Source organism: Schistocerca piceifrons, chromosome 8 (assembly GCF_021461385.2).
Source record: "Schistocerca piceifrons isolate TAMUIC-IGC-003096 chromosome 8, iqSchPice1.1, whole genome shotgun sequence".
NCBI classification, from domain to species: domain Eukaryota; kingdom Metazoa; phylum Arthropoda; class Insecta; order Orthoptera; family Acrididae; genus Schistocerca; species Schistocerca piceifrons.
The window spans coordinates 266973273-266991237 of NC_060145.1; the positions used below are offsets into that span (position 1 = coordinate 266973273).

A 17965-nucleotide genomic window follows, 5' to 3' on the forward strand; every position below is an offset into this window, starting at 1 on the left:
AGTGTCTAGTGAAATTTTCATCGAAGTCATTGCCCACTGTCTTCCAGGCTATTGGTAGCTACTTATATTTGCAAATGGAAGATGACAAGATTATACAAATTCTGGAAGCAAAGCTTTGCTGCACCTCTTCGGTAACAGCATTTGGACAAATTTGCATGCGTATTTTCTTTTGCTCTTACTTTAGTAGGCTTCCAAATAACACTGTGGTACAATTCAACCTGAGTTTACAGGGCTCCAGCCTTGAAAACTCTTACATAATTATAACAAAATTCATGTATACTTAATAACCATGAACAACAAAACTCAAGAATTACAATTAACAAAGCAGATAATGTGAGGTACAGGAAGGAAAAAAGCTACAACTGTCATAAGAATCAGTTGAAATATGTATTTATTTGACAAATAAGTCTTTCAGCTCTTTTAAACAAAAATTTATCAATCACAATCAACAATCTAAAAATACCAAAACACATATACATAAATAAAGCTAATTAAAGCAACTGAAAGATCCACTTTTAACAAAAGGTAACCAACCACAATACATGGAGATACAACTTGAACTCGCACGTATTTGGTACCACCTTATTTAAGCATTTTACCCACAGCTTCTACAATCTGATACTGGAAACCAGCATGTATAACTAATCCAAATATAGTTTACAAGAGGATCGTGTTTTATCAAATGGATGTTACACAAAGTTGCTGTGTTAAATATCATAAGCAATAAACCAACAATAATAACTGAATTCCTGCTTAGTATTGTGAAAACTGTGTTTCAAAATGTAGTATAATGTTTCAAATTATAAATGAAAGAAAGTAAGTATTTAGAAGACAGTTAAACTGTATGAGAGGTGTAATAGAGGTCAGCATAATGTTAGAAGAAAATTCCACAGATCACATTAACATATAAAACACTATTTCCAACATTGTATTAAGGGACCATAAGGCGATATATTTCCAACAATAATAAAATTAACAAAAAAGCAACTCTCCATAACATTATTTTCCACTTAGTCAAACACATTGTACTGCAAATACTAAAACAATAGTCAGTCTCTGTCTCGCTATGACAAATTTATATAGGTATTGTATAGGAGAGAAGAATTATTTTAAACATTAACTTACATGTGTATTGTTTTCCCAGTCTCTTGGTTTTGTAACAATGTCACCTGCTTAATAGAAATGCTCAAATTACTGATAGTTCTGGTCTTGTGTTTCTGCTTCATAAAATTTCAGTACTCAAAACCAGTACTTTCAAGCTTTTCCTATTGCAAATTACTTTTATTCCTTCCTTCAGTGGTAAGATTGTATGTCTAAAAATGTGTATGGAGTAATGATGAACATGCATTAAATCACACAGCAGCAAAATTATTTGCCTTAATTCTGGGTTACATAAGGTCTACCTTTCTTGATAATGCTTGAAACATTGAACCTAATGAATGGTATCTTACACCTAGTTCTAAAGTAACTTCAGTTACTGAACCTTATGTCTACCACAAGGGTGGATATAACTGGCACATAAAAAATTTGAGATACCTTAGTCACTCACATTCATTGTAGAACAGCGAAGTTGCATTCATGTATCAAGATCCCCCATAATTTAAGTAATCTTGTACACAAAGAAATACTTTTACACCCATGCAACATATTACAGCTACACTAATACACCAAGATGCTTCACAATTCCACAATAATGTCTATGCCATTGAAATACCACTATCATCTACTTCTGTTTGATTAGGATGAATGAATAGAACCTTCAAGAAATCAAGCAAGGGAATGTTTCTAACTGCATAACTCACTTCTCAACCACATTTTTATATTCACTGAAAGAAGTCAAAAGCACAACAACTCATTGACAAAATAAGTGTCACACACTGCATGTCACACTTCAAACCTGTGAAGTCCTCTTATGAGTCAAATGTCACTATGTACCTGTTATTAATATAATGACATGGAATACAGTGTAAGCCTGGAGAATAATTGGGGATTGGATGGCATTCTTCCACATAGTTATTGCCCCAATAACATCAAAGATTCCTACTGGTGTATATTAATCTGAGTAATAGAAAGAAATTAACATCAAATTTAATTTTTTTCACAGTTCTTGCTTCACCAGTAAAGGTGTTCACCAAGAGATCACCAAACACATGAGGAACACTTGTGTCCAGATATCCAAACAAACATGAAGTTAAGAAGTGTTCATCATATAAATAGAGGTGCGTTTCGCAGGAGCATAGCTACTGCTTAGATATGCTTGGAAACAAGAGCTTCAAGTAGTCGCAGTTTGGCTTTTGTGTGCTTGTATGCTGTATATATGCTCTCAATAGCAGTGCGGTCCTCTTTCTGCAGTTTTCTGCCAGTGCGCTGCTGGAACTCCTCCTCAAATTCCCTCAGTGATCGTCGCAACCGTTTCTTATCCTCACGTGCTGCTCGTTGCTGGTTCAGCAACTCCGACCTGCAACATGTTGTTTAACTCTGTTAACACATTTTTCATAGGCACCCACTTAATTAGCCGAATGATACAAAAAATTTTTGACCCTTTAACCCTGCTTTTCAACTCAGCAATGTAAACTGGTTGCAATGAATGTTTAATGAAAATATTGGATTTTTAAAACTTCAGACCAACAATTTCATGATACCGAAATGTTAAGCTTCTGGGTCACTTTTCCAACATTCATACCTGATCTAATGGTTTGGTATGCAACAATTAATATCTTCTCAAGGAAACAGCTACAATTCAACAAAGGTTTCCTGATCTGTATTACACCTTATTCCCACACCCATGATAAAGTCACACTACTGTGTACAGTGGCCACAAGAAATTATTTATCTTACTGGAGAAGTCTGTCTAGCCTGTCACTTTCTTTCACAATCATGAGTGGGATACTTATCACTTCAGTAGGTGATAGTATTGATTTTAGGGTACTCAACAGATTTATTAGTGGCTTTGTGGAATGCCTAGTAGGATAAATTCTTTGCTCGTAAGCCATCATCTTGGGACAATGCCCATGGACATAATTTAACAGACTTTAATGACCGTCAAGCAGTCACAGTACATGTTGTCATTGCTAATCAATAAATAAAATGGCTCATAAAAATGTTTGGAGCATGCATGTTCATGCCTTTTCTTCACACTTAAATAAAACTGTAATATAGTCATGGTATAAAAATACTAAATAAAATGAGAATTAGCTGAAAAAGAACTAAACATTACTCCTCACATGGTATGACTGGCTGGTGACTGGTACAAACAGAAAAAGAGCTAGTCACTGTGAGGACACACAAATTTTGCATCATTTCACATTGGAATGGAATGTCTTTGCTAAACACATTCCAGACAGACTTATCTATGTTGCCAAAGAGGATAATATAATCATTATCACCTCCCACTTGCTGCCAAACAAAATTTTTTATCAAAGAGAAGAAAAGATATGCCTAACCACAAAACTTCCAGTTTCCAGAAAGCTGCAGATCTAGGTCTACAACATAGTAATACAAATAATTTAAAATGTCCTAATGTGCTCATAAACCAGTCACATGCTTAGTTTGCCTTTGAAAAACAATTATATGCTACTTACAGTGGGAGAGAATGGAGGTTGGTTGAAAGTGTTTCTGAAGTTGACGGCAAGCTTGGCCGTATTGATTCAGCAGTGTCAGCCTCATAAGTCGTTGTCAATGATGGTGGCAGTGGAGAACTTGTAAATTCCATTGCTTCATGTTCATGAATTGTCGCCAGCTCTGATACACTATCCTTCAGCTTTGTCTGTGGAAGAACAATGAGCATTAGGTGTCATTTTGTAAAGGGCTAATGATTGTAAAAAAAGAGGCATAATAGAAGCAGAAGGAAGTAGACAAAAATGCAGAAGTGTAGTTCTGTTTTGAACTTTTGAATCTTCAAGACGTTACAACTTGCGGAAAATTACCATGTTGACTTACAATTTGTTGCTGTAAACCAAGTGTGCATAGAATTTATCATTTTATTGGACAGAGAAAGCTGTTTCCCAGTAGCATATGAGAATTTTGTTACATGATACTCATCAACCAAATGATCTGTTTCATTTCCCCATAAAATCCCTATTGGTGTTAAATGCAGGCCTTCAGTGCCACTGCACATAATTCATAAATTGTTTTTGTAGTAGTCTCAAATGGCTAAGCATAGTAAATTAAATGAACACCAGAAATCTCTACACTTTCTCCCTTTTATTTTTTCCTACTTAAATCTGCACAAAAATTGAGCAGTAGGAGTTGATGGGAAAGTGTCAATATCGAATTCTCACAATACCAATGGACAGTAAGGATGGGGGAAAGGTGTTAACTTTGTGCTCACCTTTTGAAAAAAAAAAGGTCATTTATTCAGGTAGTTTATAGTTAAAAAATTTGAAAGAAAATGATTAACTGTTTTAACGAAGTCCAGAAGTCTCAGTAGAAGCCACAATGAATCTGATTTATCAATATTTTCAGGTTCATGACTGTACATCTCTTTAAAAAGTACCTCTTTATGCAGTGGACACAAACTATCCTGATCTTGGTAGTATACATTGCTGAAAATATGTTGGTATTGCTAACCATGTGCTAACATATATTTTCAATGTTCTGGACCCAAATTCCACAAAAGTTCCTCTTTAAAAAGCATATTCTTAATGGGCATAAAGTACTGCCACCCCCTGGTAATAACTGTTATTGAAAATACTTTGGTACTGCAATGGTTAAACACTTTTTTACTTGCCTTGCCTGATTTCTGGTGCATATAAGACGACAGTTTAATTTCCTAACATATAACTCTGTAACATGACATGCAAGACTAATGTGTGGAAATGTGAAACTGCCACGAAGCATCAGCAGTCAGGATGGAATGGTCTACTACATAGAGTGTTGCGGTGTATATATTTCCCACTGTGGAATGTAGAACAATGGGGACTTCTTCAAGCCTTCTCTAACATTTAAGTGCTATGTGACATCATTACTGAAGCAAACTAACTACTAAATACAGTCACAAAACAAAGGAAGTTGTATGAACAAAAAACTCACTGATCCTGCACGGATGATAAGCCTCTTGAGAGCACGATAACGGTCATACAGAGGGCGTACAAGATCACGGTCTCCTCTTGAAGTGGGCCTCCCAAACATCTCCTCCATATGCAGCAACACTTTCTGTACCGCCAATTTCTCATCCAGAGCCTGCTCTGGGGACAGCTCGTCCACCTTGTCTGGACGGCCTGCTTGGTGCCGTTTTTCAGCCAAGTGCTGCAAATAAGGTTCTATGGTAAATTACTTCAAAATATAAACTATTACTGAAACATCATGTTCATCTGTAATTATTATGCGGTTTTTCACTAGTGATGTTGCTGACTTCAAGGCATCCACTGAAAAGTTTTACCTTAAGTAAAAATGTCAGTGAATTTTATTTTTAGTTAAATAGAAGTGTGTGTCAATATCCAGCTCATTCCTTCAAATACAAATTAGTTCAATGGATGCAATACTTCACTGTCAAAGTACTCTCAAATGAGGTAAAGGTGGAAATTTTTTTTTCAATATGGCAGTGAAAGATTGGGCTTTAAGACCAGAAAGCACTTATTTTTCTGTGTCAACTCACTTCATCATTTCCCCAATGATATTCATTTATGGCTGTCGTAACCACCTCAACATGCTACAGGTTTCCCAGCTACAAATATCTTCAGATGTGGCAAAAGGTAGGAATCACGAAAGTGTCAAATCTGGAGGACATAGTGAATTTTCCAATTACTTCAATTCCCTCTGTTTTCAATCCACCATAGTCCCATTGTGCACTTTCAAAATATTTTCATTTGGGGTTGCAGTTTTTGGTTGTTCTTCATGTGAACCATATTCACTGGAATTACAACCATGTTTTAATAGACACACACATTTATGAGCAATTCAAAATGAAAGGGCAGACACTCATTCCTACACCAACTTTGGATGAATCTCTGTTGGCTGTAAGTTACACAAATAAAAAAACTATTATGGCACAATTTCCCAGTTCATTCCTTTGAATAACCCGCTACCACTTGAATAAGGAATGTAAACAAAATTATTCCACAGTTCACTTTGTAACTTTACTTCTGTCACTGCATTAACATGTACCAATACAACAAAAACCAAACAAATTTTTGCAGTTTTCAGCCTCTCATTCTGTGAAGTCATAGTTAAAAATAATCCAATGTGCAGTTACCTTCTCCACTTCCAGCACCATTTCCTCCATTGTCCTAGGTTTGTGACGGTGATGGGACATATCAGTTGAGCTCCTGGTATCTGATGTGTCCATCAGTAAGTCAATACTTGTGGGATCCTCTTTTAGTTCTGAAGATTGAGAAGATTAATAATGAAATGTGAGTTGCATTATCTAACATGTAATGTGCAAATTTCTTCCTGTAACTCATTTTAAGTACGAAACAGACACTTACGTTTAATTTCCTTACGTATTTTGTTCAACTCAGCGCAAACTTTCTTCATTTCCCTATCATACATTTTATCACTGTGTGAAGGCCGGTACCCATATTCCTTTTGGAAATCCTCCTCAAACTGTTTCACCTTCTTTTTCAAGCTGCAAGTAATAAATCATTGTATGCAAATTTCAAAAATAGTGACTGGATTTTACAATGACTAGACTATATCATCTGGCAGGGTATATTCTGTCAGCACTAAACTAAATGCTCACCTATGCGCTTGTTTGTTCAATGCTTTAAGCCTCTGTTCCGGCGATATTAGCGGTGAGCGTCCCGGACCTGCGTGCTCATGAGGTGGTGATGGTGGCACACTAGGGTCCAAATGGTGCATAGTCAAACTTCCTGCACCACCGCTACCACGTCGTGAGGGTTGTGGTTCACTCTCACCAACCTGCTGGTGCAAAGTCTTCAGGTCTAGTGGAGGAGCTACAGGAGGCGATGCCGATGGCACAGGTGAGGGTGACCGTTCACGTTCCTGCGACAATTGAACTGCTTAGTTACACGCAGAAGACACACTGGAGTGAAAGGAATTGTAAAATAAATTAGCATCTTTCACTGTTTCGTATCTGTAGCTTGCTACTGGGAAAATAATTGGCAATACAATAAGAGAGTTTTTTTATACAACTGCAAAACGAAAGTACCTTTCTTCTGTGATAACAGCATCATCATCTAACAAACAACAAACTGCACTGTATGTAGTGTAAAAAAAGTAGTTGTGCAACTTGGCCGATAAGTACATTGAGACGTACAAAAACATGAGCCAGACTGGAATCCAAACACACAACTCTTTTTTCAGATAACTCATCTTTACCTATTAGGATATCTGAGAGCAACTCATATTTCTAAGTCACTGTCTCCTCACATTACTTCTGAACACAAGGGGTCCTCACACACGATATGTGGAAACAGCATCACTGGGCAACACATTTGGTGGAGGACCACGTAATACCCTGGTACATGCATATACTTCAGATGAATTGAATTCACTGAAATTAAATGAATGGACTAAATAGTTAAGGTGACTGATCACAATAAGCACAAGAGCCGGGCTTGAATCTTTGTCTGACAACTTTTGTGTCAGATCATACTGACTGCACTGAAGTTTCGGATTTCTCAACATTTTCCCCCAACATTATTACTTGTCACTGCTTTTCACCAATTTCTTCACCCCTGATTCTATTAATTCCTGTAATTTTGATTCAATAGATTGGTTGATTAAACAGTAACCAAGCTTAAGTGTGATGCCAATTAACTTAATGTTGGGGAGCAAACCTCACTTGTCTCATGGCATTGGTAGTTAAGAGACACACAAAGATAATGTGCTATACTAATCAAAAAAGAAACAATATTCTGAGAGTGAAGTTAACTGGATCAGAAATTAGAGTGTAACAATAGTTACACCATATTTCAGCAATTACAAATGATACTGTTTTCTAACACTGAATTCTTAATAATGTATGAACTCTTCTTACCTGAGAGGGTGAATGAAGCTGTAAGAAGGAATGAGAGCTGGTGATCTCTGCCTCATCCTCAGATGAGTTATAGTGTATGGTGCTGCCAGCAGGATGTAAATGAGGGGACCGTGAGTTCCCTCTTTCCTCATCCTCGTTTTCCTGCAATTATAAATCAGTAAATGGGGATTACATGAACTGCACATTCTACCTGGAGATTCACAAGCAACAACTCTAATGTGGGGCTTCCTTCAGCTCATACTGGAATTTATATTTAAACATTTTTTCAGAGACCCATTTAACATTTCTAAATAATTAAATCCACTTTGATCAGTGTCCTAAATGCATTGTAGCCGTATCTGGAAACTTGCAGTTTTCCAGCTTACTTCAACAAAATGCGCTCCAGACTGGTGAATATGTTGGTCTTCTGTAACAGCTCTGGCTGTCAAAGCAATCTTGTTTCTACGGCACATTCTACAGTCTTTCTCGAGATGTGGTATGCAAGAAGGGTAACATTCCATAAGAGCTCTCTGTAGTGACTTCAACACGAAATTAGGAAATAAAATTTTCGTAACAAAAATGCCTTTTGTTATTCATAACCAGCTGTCTGATCCAGTGTATCGGTCTTTGCTTCAACATTCCTGCAAGGGGCTATGTATAATACTCCCATACAAGTTGCTGAATTCAAGAATACAATTCAAGTGGCATTTAATTTTGCAATTCAAGAATGTGATTCTGAGGATTGTCCAGGCGTTGCTTTCACCAACTGTGTCTATTGCGATTCTGCGTTTGTCTCATACATCCTGTTGAGGAACCTCAAATACATATTTGAAGACCAATAGTGGGCAAACTAAGAGAAAAACAATCAAACGCTTTCACCCTCCTTATTACAGTGGTATATAATTCTTCTAACATACAACTGGAACACCAAATTGCAGTTCGAGCTGAGAGACTCCCTTTGTAAGTACAAAATCTAAGAGTGCTGATATTTCCATAGTAATTATTGAACCTTCATTACATGAAAAATATGACTATTAATCATACAAGTGCCCACCTTGAAAGAGATACCCATTCAAGATGAGATCGAGATTCCAGGATAGCCGAGTCAGAAATCAGCAGATTGATGCAACCTCAGGCTCTAAAGTAGTTCTCAACCATACTGAATGTGTCGTAACACCAACCCCATACACTGCAATGATTGATTGATTTTTTGGTGAGGCCAACTGGTTCAATGGACACAATGACCAACATAAGGAAGAAAAGTAACACACGACTCGAACGTTTACCCAAAGCCAATGCTACATTACAAAAGAAATAAATAATGCTGCAGTACTGGAATTTCAGGAAAAGGCTCAAGAGTTTTCTATGGTAGCCCAATGGAGCCTAATGAAGTGTATAATGATTTTGGCATAATTTACAACTTCCGTGATGTGTACACGGATCACGAAGTAAGAAAATCTTGACGAAAACTATGTACATGAGCTAATGTAGAATATAAAAAGCAAAACTCAGATATGAAACAAGTGGAATAAAGCAGTACGCATTCTCGAAGAATAGAAAACACTATTAATAATATTTTACAGGCGATCTGAAATGCTCTCGACCATAAGTTTGCAATAACCTAATCAAATTCTTATTCTATCAATGGACTGTCCAAATTCACCTAAGCAAATATTACGAAGGGCACCTGTTGACTGCTGTGGCATCAATGATGCGGTAAAAGCACAATTACATCCACTGGAGTGCAGCAACAATGAATGAATCTATCTGAGCACACCCACCTTTGAGGAGCTGTCAGTGTCAGTATCAGGAGAATGGCGAGTACGGCGATGGTGACCCGGGCGGCGCTGGCGGCGAGCGGGATTGCGACGGCCCCTTGCCGGCCTCGGCACGGCAGAGCGTGAGAAGCGTTCACTGCAGCGTTGCCTCTCGTGTTCATTGTCATCGGACAGATCTGCCTCACCAACAGTAGTGCTGCCACTACCGGACACGTCACTCACGACTGTTGCCGGGGCAGAAGCAGGAGGTGCCTGGTGGTGGCCACCTTTTTGGTGCACATTTGCACCACCAACCACAGCAACTGGGTTACGCTCATGTAGCGGCAAACTAGAAATACGCTGAAACACATTAATTACATGATATTACATTATGTTAAAATGTGGAATAAAATGTGAGTCAAAACGTTAATATGTGACAGATACTCAGGAAAACAAATTAGTAATTTCAGGCCTTGTAAAAGATGTACAAGGTTTGTAACTTCAACAGTGGCAACTATTTCTGTACAAAACTAATACATGTTTCAAGCCTTTACTGTCCTTCAAAATAGTCACCGGGATTGTGTGTCACCCACGGCCAGCGATGTGCAAGTCATAGGATAGCCTTGGCAGTGGCAGCTTTGTTGACTGTTTGGGTGGAGCAGCCTATTGCCTAACAAATCTCTGTAACACTTCTGAGGCAAATGCCATCAAGTGCTTCCTTCGTCTTAAGAATTGAACTGAAATCACAAGGGCCGAGATCCGAGGAGAGTGGTGAGTGGTACACTTCCCAGCCCCACCAACTGAACAAATCGGTCACAATTTGCGCCCTATGCACTTGAGCATTGTGTTGAAAAAAATTTTGCAAATCCTGCAGAAAGTGTTGCTGCTTCTTTCTCTAAGCTGTCCATTTGGATCACAGTTTGGACCACAGCTTAGAGAAAGAAACGGTGACACTTTCTGCTCAGTCAATCTATCATTTTGAATGAAATGATCAGATGCATATGGCACAAGTTGTAATGAACTGTTCAATTGGTGGGGCTGGGAAGTGCTATACCACCTACCACATTCGCCACACTTACGTGCTTGTGACTTGAATCTGATTCCTAATGTGAAAGATTCTCTTCATGGTGTTCACTTCAGAACTGTTAAGAGATTCATCATGCAACAGATTGCTCCACTTTAACTATCAACAAAACTGGTACTACTAAGGGTGTCCTACAACTTCCACAGTGCTGGCAATGGATTATACACAGTGCTGGTGCCCATTTTGAAGGACATTAAAACTGTGATCTATTTTGTCTAAGTTGTTTGCAATTAGTTTTTCCACCATGTAAGTTCCAATCTTCATATCAGTAGTCTGAGCTGGGTCATAATGTGCGGATGGCAAAGAAATACAGTATTTACTGATTACAAGAACCATGATGATGATTTTGTGATCAGCAGAGTAAAGGTGAAAACAACTGATCTGTGACAAATTAGCCAAGTGATATTGCTGTAATAGTGTTACAGGGTACCCTCTGTCACACGCTGTACAGTGGCTTGCGGGTATGCTTGTAGATGCAAGCAGTTAATTACTCCGTTACACTTGTGCTTATGCTGTCTAACTAATGCTTTCATATGAGTTGGTACCACATCTGTAAAAGTCCAGCCTACCACTACATAATCCACATACATATGTGTCACTTGAGAATGGTTTACAGTCAAAATTACGCAATATCCAAAAGTGAATTGAAAGGATGGTTCAAGAGCTGCATACTGATCCAATTCAATAAATTTATCAGGACTGTAGACCTGATTCTAATAAAAAATACTAGGTGAATGAAATTATCCTACAGCGTAACCAAAAAAATGGGTTAATTTACAATAAATTATAAGAAGATGAGTAAAGATTTCTGCAACTTTGGAGGCTACTTATCTAAGTTCAGTCATTAACATGAAAAAACAACACCCCTTATTCCATACGTAATGCTACCATTTTGCACCCTTCTATTCCACCATATATTTTTTCTTGTAGCATTTATTCTGTGCTTTCTCAAAGTACATATGAGATTTTTAAAAAAACTAACTTATACTTACAGCAATGCAATTGGCTTGGTTTGTGATGTCTGCTTTGTGTCCAGCATGGACCAGGGAGAAATCCTCATGACTGCTGACACGGCGAATTGCATTTCCGTCTTTGCAGTGGTTGGTGTCATTTTCAAGAGGGCGTTCCTCAGAGTTGGACCTACAAATTGGTCAGAACTTGAGTGTCCAGATAACTTTGACTGGCAATCTCCTTTGCATTGATCAAATTTCAGTTATTCATGATGATGTGAACTGTTAATCAACTCACCTAATTACTTTGCACTCTTGGCCGAAACTGTCATGGCGTTCCTTGCGCTTCCGTTGTATGCTTCCAGAATAAATGTGGATGTCTGGACTGCCTACGGTCGCTTGGATGGCATGATCCAGCAACCTAAACAACAAATTTAGCATAGTGACAACTTACTCCAATAATCTGATAAATTACAATATCATAATTCCACATTTTGCAAGTTCCTTTTGTAAAGAATATATGAACACAAACACCTTCATCCAGAAACACCACATACAACACTTTTTGTAACTGAATAATCGTAAAAAAAAAGATTTCTCAGTATTGACTACATACTTTACAGCATATGCTACTACTTACAAATCAGCACTCTGATAGGAATATGTAACAAACTTTGAAGCTGTACTACATTTGACATCCAAAATTTACACTAAATGCTACTAACTACTTTATTTCCTATGCTTCCATAAAATTATTTCATATTGCTGCATTGATTTTAACCACTTGATGAATTAAAAACATGCCTGATACCCATACATTAAATTTGAGCCTACAGAGAATGTGTTCAAACAACTTAGTGTATAAATTTATTATATGTTCCCAGAAGAATGTTACAGTTGAAATTCTTTTAGTACAATAATTTTCTAAATTTGTCCGTGCAACAATTATAGTGCGCTCTCTCCCCCTCTCCCTGGGGAGGGTATGGCATCATGTTGAATTTATCCCAAAACTAACATGAAGAACCTGTAGCTGCTCCTGAAGCTAGGCCTGTGTATGAAAGTTCGTTCTAGTTAATCTTAATGTGTGATAAATTAAAACTACAGAGATGAAGCATATTTTACAATGTTTCTGAAGCCAGGATTTACTTGTAACTGACAAACCAGTTCTATGCATGTAACTGCAGATATAATAATGACAATGTCATATGCCTGACATCAGTGTTGACAGGAGTGTTTGCATTTTAAATGCAGTCCACACAAAGGTAGAGTACAATTTCACGACTTCTGAGAAAACTGTTCCTATTCTTATCCTTTGACAATCTGAGCACTGAAGCAAACATCTCAACAACGATCGGTAAAATGTGAGACTGTGATTTCAGCGACTTTTTTCACTTCATTTTCTTTAAAATGATACTGTCCATTCTCTAGCCCAGAGGGTTGGGCGAGATGGTAGAGGGGCAGATGGAGTTCCAGCTGGGAATGTTCGGGAGGGGACTTCTAGTTCCGGAATTTGTTTACAAACAACTTCGTGTATAATTGTATTATATGTTCCCGGATGAATGTTACAGTTGGAATTCTTTTAGTACAATAATTTTCTAAATTTGTCCTTGGGACAATTATAGTGTCCGAAAATCTTTGTCAGGACAGGGTTTGGGAAATAACTAATAGAATTTAACAAAATATTAAAAGTGAGTGAGTGTGTGTGTGTGTGTGTGTGTGTGTGTGTGTGTGTGTGTGTGTGTGTACACTGAGGGTAAATGCCGAAGATCGATGGCGTATGAAAAGTGCCCTCCAACGTTTCATTTATTGATGTTGCATATCATACAGTTTAAAGTAAAGCACCCCATATTAGGTCAGTGGTCAGTAGGACTGTAACGAAACTGCCCAGCAATAATACTTTATAAGGGATGAAAGACTTAACGCCTGCGATAGTTTTAAGAAACAATTGCTACCAAAGACCCTAGAGGTTAGGAATCAATCACAGCCGTGATCATTCCTAACAGTGGGCTTATCTAGCCTAGCCTGCCATCTGTTGAAGCGCCAGGAAGTACTGACGCCAAACGGCACCGGTAGATGCTGGGCATACATCGCGGTGTATGCTAAACGCTTGTTGCCGAGTTCTCGTTCTGCTCCGTAGTGAGTGGTTGTAATCTTTCGGCGAAATTGTTGTTGCACAGTGTGCACATAAAGCATAGCACCCTTAACTACTGTCTCTTTATACTATCAAACGATTCCTTGGGAGATCTGATGACCGTGAGATAAGTGATTAGGAATTCTACAGTTCGGTAGTTTGTTGAAACGATACTGACGATGTGGTAATATATCGCGTGACTCATTCGTAGTTAACAGATAATCACAATATATAGAGAAAAATGACAAAGTCTATCAGGAATTTACCTAGGCGCCTTTGTTGCTCCTTCTTCGGAAAATCTAGTAACCTGTGTCAACAACACGACCTATCAACATATCTGCAGTATTAAGACTTGTAAACAGGTAATCCATTTGCATTTTCAGAATACAATATTCTTTGGGCAAGAGTTACGTACTGCCATCGTCCTCCACACTTCTTTCATAGTTTGCAGTACCGGTATCTGATACGAACCAAAATTGTCAGATATATGTATTACGTAATATGACTTACCCAAGCAATTTATACATAAAAGCGAGTTAAATATATTGTGAACACAGACCTGTGGGTACACTAAAGATTAATCTGCTACAACCAGCTTTATTTCGTATTCACATTTGGTGGCTTTCCATACTCAAATGGTTGCCTTCGAACTTACCCTAGATCCCAGGCTACGCTACACTACACACCAGTTCGTCACCACATATGTTTTCAGGTTGATCACATCATCTCACACTAATCATTCTCTGAATTAACTGCCAGATATGTTCGCATACTAATCTTGTGCCAATCAACGTAAAATTAATTGCGTGAGTGAAATCATGTATAACAAAATAAATATAATATATTACGGGGGAGTGGGGGGGGGACGCAATTTACAGAATTAGCGTAGCTGAGCAGCTTTACGAAAGGCGGAAAATATTTAAACTACGGAACGCTGTCAGATGCACACGCAATCGCTGTTGCCGCAAAACCACTACATACGCAACTGTGTAGCGGTGTCGTGAAATGAATATCAGCAAGAGTTAAACGAGCTGAAGCTGGATGCCAGCGAAATATGCAATGCAGAACAAACACGAACATACCTCAAAACGCCGCCCTCCTGTAGGTTTCCCCAGTTTGAGGGTAAATGGTAAAGAGCTCCACGTTTCAGAAGTCACGAAAGTCATGAATTCGCTGCTGGCTAGAAAATCGATAGGGTTAAAGTTAACTGGTACAAAGCACGGCGAGGACGAGGTACAGTAAACCTAACGACTGGGACATGAATGAAACAATTCCATAAATGTTTATGACACCACCGAAAATGTCTACGTGGACAATACGGTGCCGGCTACGGAACTCGCAGCAAGGCCCTTGACGATATCTAACATTAATTTCGTATGTTCTGGCAAAATTTAAAAGTCTACTAAATGAGCAACCAGCCGTTGGGGACGTATCTGCAACCGACATTGACTGATGCTTCTGCAGGAGAAGGCTACAAGCACAACTCGCCTATTCCAACTGATTCACATTCTAGCAGTCGTTTGGAGAACAGCACAACAGTAAGCAGCACTGGCGCAGCCGAGATCTTTACCTTGTCAGTCGGCACACCATGAGTGCCTGCAGTGGTTGTTGCGTGGCTGCGATACCAAAGGCTCCGCTCAGCAGCGCATTAATGTCGGGCGGCCTGAGAAAGGTCCTCTTCTCCAAAAACCGGAGGAAAACGTCTGCGGTTAGGCCTTCCAGTTTCGAAGCGGTGTCGGCGCACACAGTACCGTGTGCTGCTGTTCACTATCACACTCACTATCCGGACGGTCCACCGGGCGACAAGCTTCTTACGCTCCTGTATAAGACAAGTCCTGGCGCGGAATGGTAGCGACCGGTTCGCAGCGGCATCCGATATATAGAACGGCTACTGCCGGCGGCTTCGCGTGATCACTGACCACCAGGCGCGCGGCGCGGTTCTGCCGGGCGCTGCCGGCCGGTGGTGGGGGCAGGCGCGTTGCCGGCTCGCCGGTGGGTGGTGGGGGTATCGGAAGTCGCGGGTAGGGGAGTCGGCACTGCTCGACTCGGGCCGACAGCGGTAGGAAAATAACCTTCCTCTCGCTGGCAAAGGAGCCTACCACGCCCCTCAATTAGCCCTTGCATCTGCAGCGGAGCCTAATGCGAATCTTTTGAGAACGCGCGATGTGCGCAGAATGTAATCCTGCGCTTCCTTATCGTTCCTTCACATACACAAGCTTCTGAACTGAAGCAGGAGCTCCTGCATGTGGTTTGCAGTGGATTATGTATTTAAGAATAACAAATCGTCCATTGTATTTATACATTTACAATTTTTTTCTATGTTCAGCGAGTTTCTGAATCAAAATTCCATTCACATGGGCTACAGTGCAGATACAAACTCTGAAAATGTAGCAGGAGAGCTTCTGTGAAGTTTGGAAGGTAGGAGACGAGATACTGGTGGAATTACAGCTGTGAGGGTGGGGCGTGAGTCGTGCACGGGTAGCTCTGTGGTAGAGCACTTGCCCGCGAAAGGCAAAGGTCCCGAGTTCGAGTCTCGGTCCGGCACACATTTTAATCTGCCAGGAAGTTTCATATCAGCGCACACTCCGCTGTAGAGTGAAAATTTCATTTTAGATTCTGAAAATGTAGTTTAGACTTCGAAACGCGTTGGTAACTGAAAAAAAAGTGATCAGCATCTAGTGACTGTATGCAGTTTGTTTTTCAGCAAGCAGCTGAGTGGAAACCATTAGGCTGGTAGAGATATTCATGCGAATGAAGTTTTCTTCTCATTGTGCTGATTATTGGTTACGTTGCGCAAGAAAGCAAGTCAACTGTGGACCGAAATACGGTGCTTTTCATAAAACTGCTTTCTTTCAACGGATATTCATCCGAATTACTTCCCATTTTGATGATCCTCAGGGCCGGTTTGAGGGCAATGTGACACAAACGGCTGCTTGAACCGTCGTTCCAAAGACCTCCTGTCAAGAGGATGGACATACAAAGACTACTAGACTACTCCTGCCACTGTCAAAACTTGTTCTCCGGTTAACTTCGCTAACTCTTCCAGAATCACGGGTTTAGCTATACGCGTTTATTCTCCGGTAAGGCGTCATTACATGTTGGTACAACGCGTTTTCCGCGCTATTCCGAGAATTGAACTTGAGCGACTGTTAACCCAGAACTGTACAACTGGTAGTGTAGCGATCTAGCAAACAATTTTCTGTTGAAATTTCATTTTCTTGGATACACCGAGAAGATAATATGTACTCTTTCTTACCCGTTATTCCTGTTAGCTGTTTATTTCCACTCTGGTAGTTTGAATCTATGAATTTCGCTAATAACTGATCATTCGCACACCCAAACAACCACATAAACAAACAGCAACTGACGTTCAGCCGTTCAGGTTTATTCGGCTCAGCTGGTATAGCCCCGTCCCATTTTGTCTGCTGGACAAAAGTATTCTAGGACCGCCTGAATGTTGGATCTTTCAATATGTTGTATGACATCCATTAACCCACAGAGTCACACCCTGTAAACTTGCTCTGACGTGTATTGAAAAATATCTGCGAGTGTGCATCGTGAGAATGTAGTGTTCTCTGTGCAGAGGATTTGGCGGCGTGTTATCGCCCGCGGGCTATTTGTGGTGCGGGAGGAACTTGCGTGGGCGGCGCGGAATGCCGGCTGCAGCCTAGTACCATGAGTTCGCGGTCTCGAGGTTCTGCTGTGGTTAAAGCACTGGGCTCGTATTCAGGAGAGGCGTTGTTTAAATCTCCAACCCTTGTTTCCGGTCTCTCCCTTAAACCACTACAGTCAAATTCTGGTATGTTTCCTTTGACAATGACATGGATTACCTGTCCCATCTTTGTCTCACTGAGGCTTGTTGCTAAGCCTCTAATGACTTCTGCGAGTTACACACCCAGACCCCACATCGGTCTTCCGAGTTTCCTTAATGGTTGTACAAAACTATGGTACACCTGCTTAAACGCGCGCGCACATGATTGTAAACTTAGAGAGGTAAAGTAAATGGATTGAAACAAGTAAAACTACTTCTATCCACTGTGTACTTATACAGAACTCGAGTCCTTTTCAAAGGAACCATCTATGCACGAAAAACCTAAACTTGGATTGCTGAAACCTACTTGTCCA

The 17965-nt window shown here is 39.7% G+C and overlaps 1 protein-coding gene across 1 annotated transcript in view; it reads right to left on the reverse strand.

Moving 5' to 3' along the window:
* Positions 1–374: 374 nt before the first annotated feature.
* The window catches only part of LOC124712259 (protein FAM13A), an 89459-nt gene continuing 71868 nt past the window's right edge, over positions 375–17965 (reverse strand). The window contains exons 3-12 of the mRNA XM_047242554.1: positions 12008–12130; positions 11752–11899; positions 9700–10035; positions 7940–8080; positions 6680–6942; positions 6426–6565; positions 6194–6321; positions 5032–5247; positions 3582–3766; positions 375–2458 (exon numbers count right to left, since the gene is read on the reverse strand). Of these exons, the coding sequence (XP_047098510.1) occupies positions 2248–2458; positions 3582–3766; positions 5032–5247; positions 6194–6321; positions 6426–6565; positions 6680–6942; positions 7940–8080; positions 9700–10035; positions 11752–11899; positions 12008–12130 (1891 nt within the window). The 3' untranslated portion in view covers positions 375–2247. The remainder of the gene's footprint in view (positions 2459–3581; positions 3767–5031; positions 5248–6193; positions 6322–6425; positions 6566–6679; positions 6943–7939; positions 8081–9699; positions 10036–11751; positions 11900–12007; positions 12131–17965) is intronic.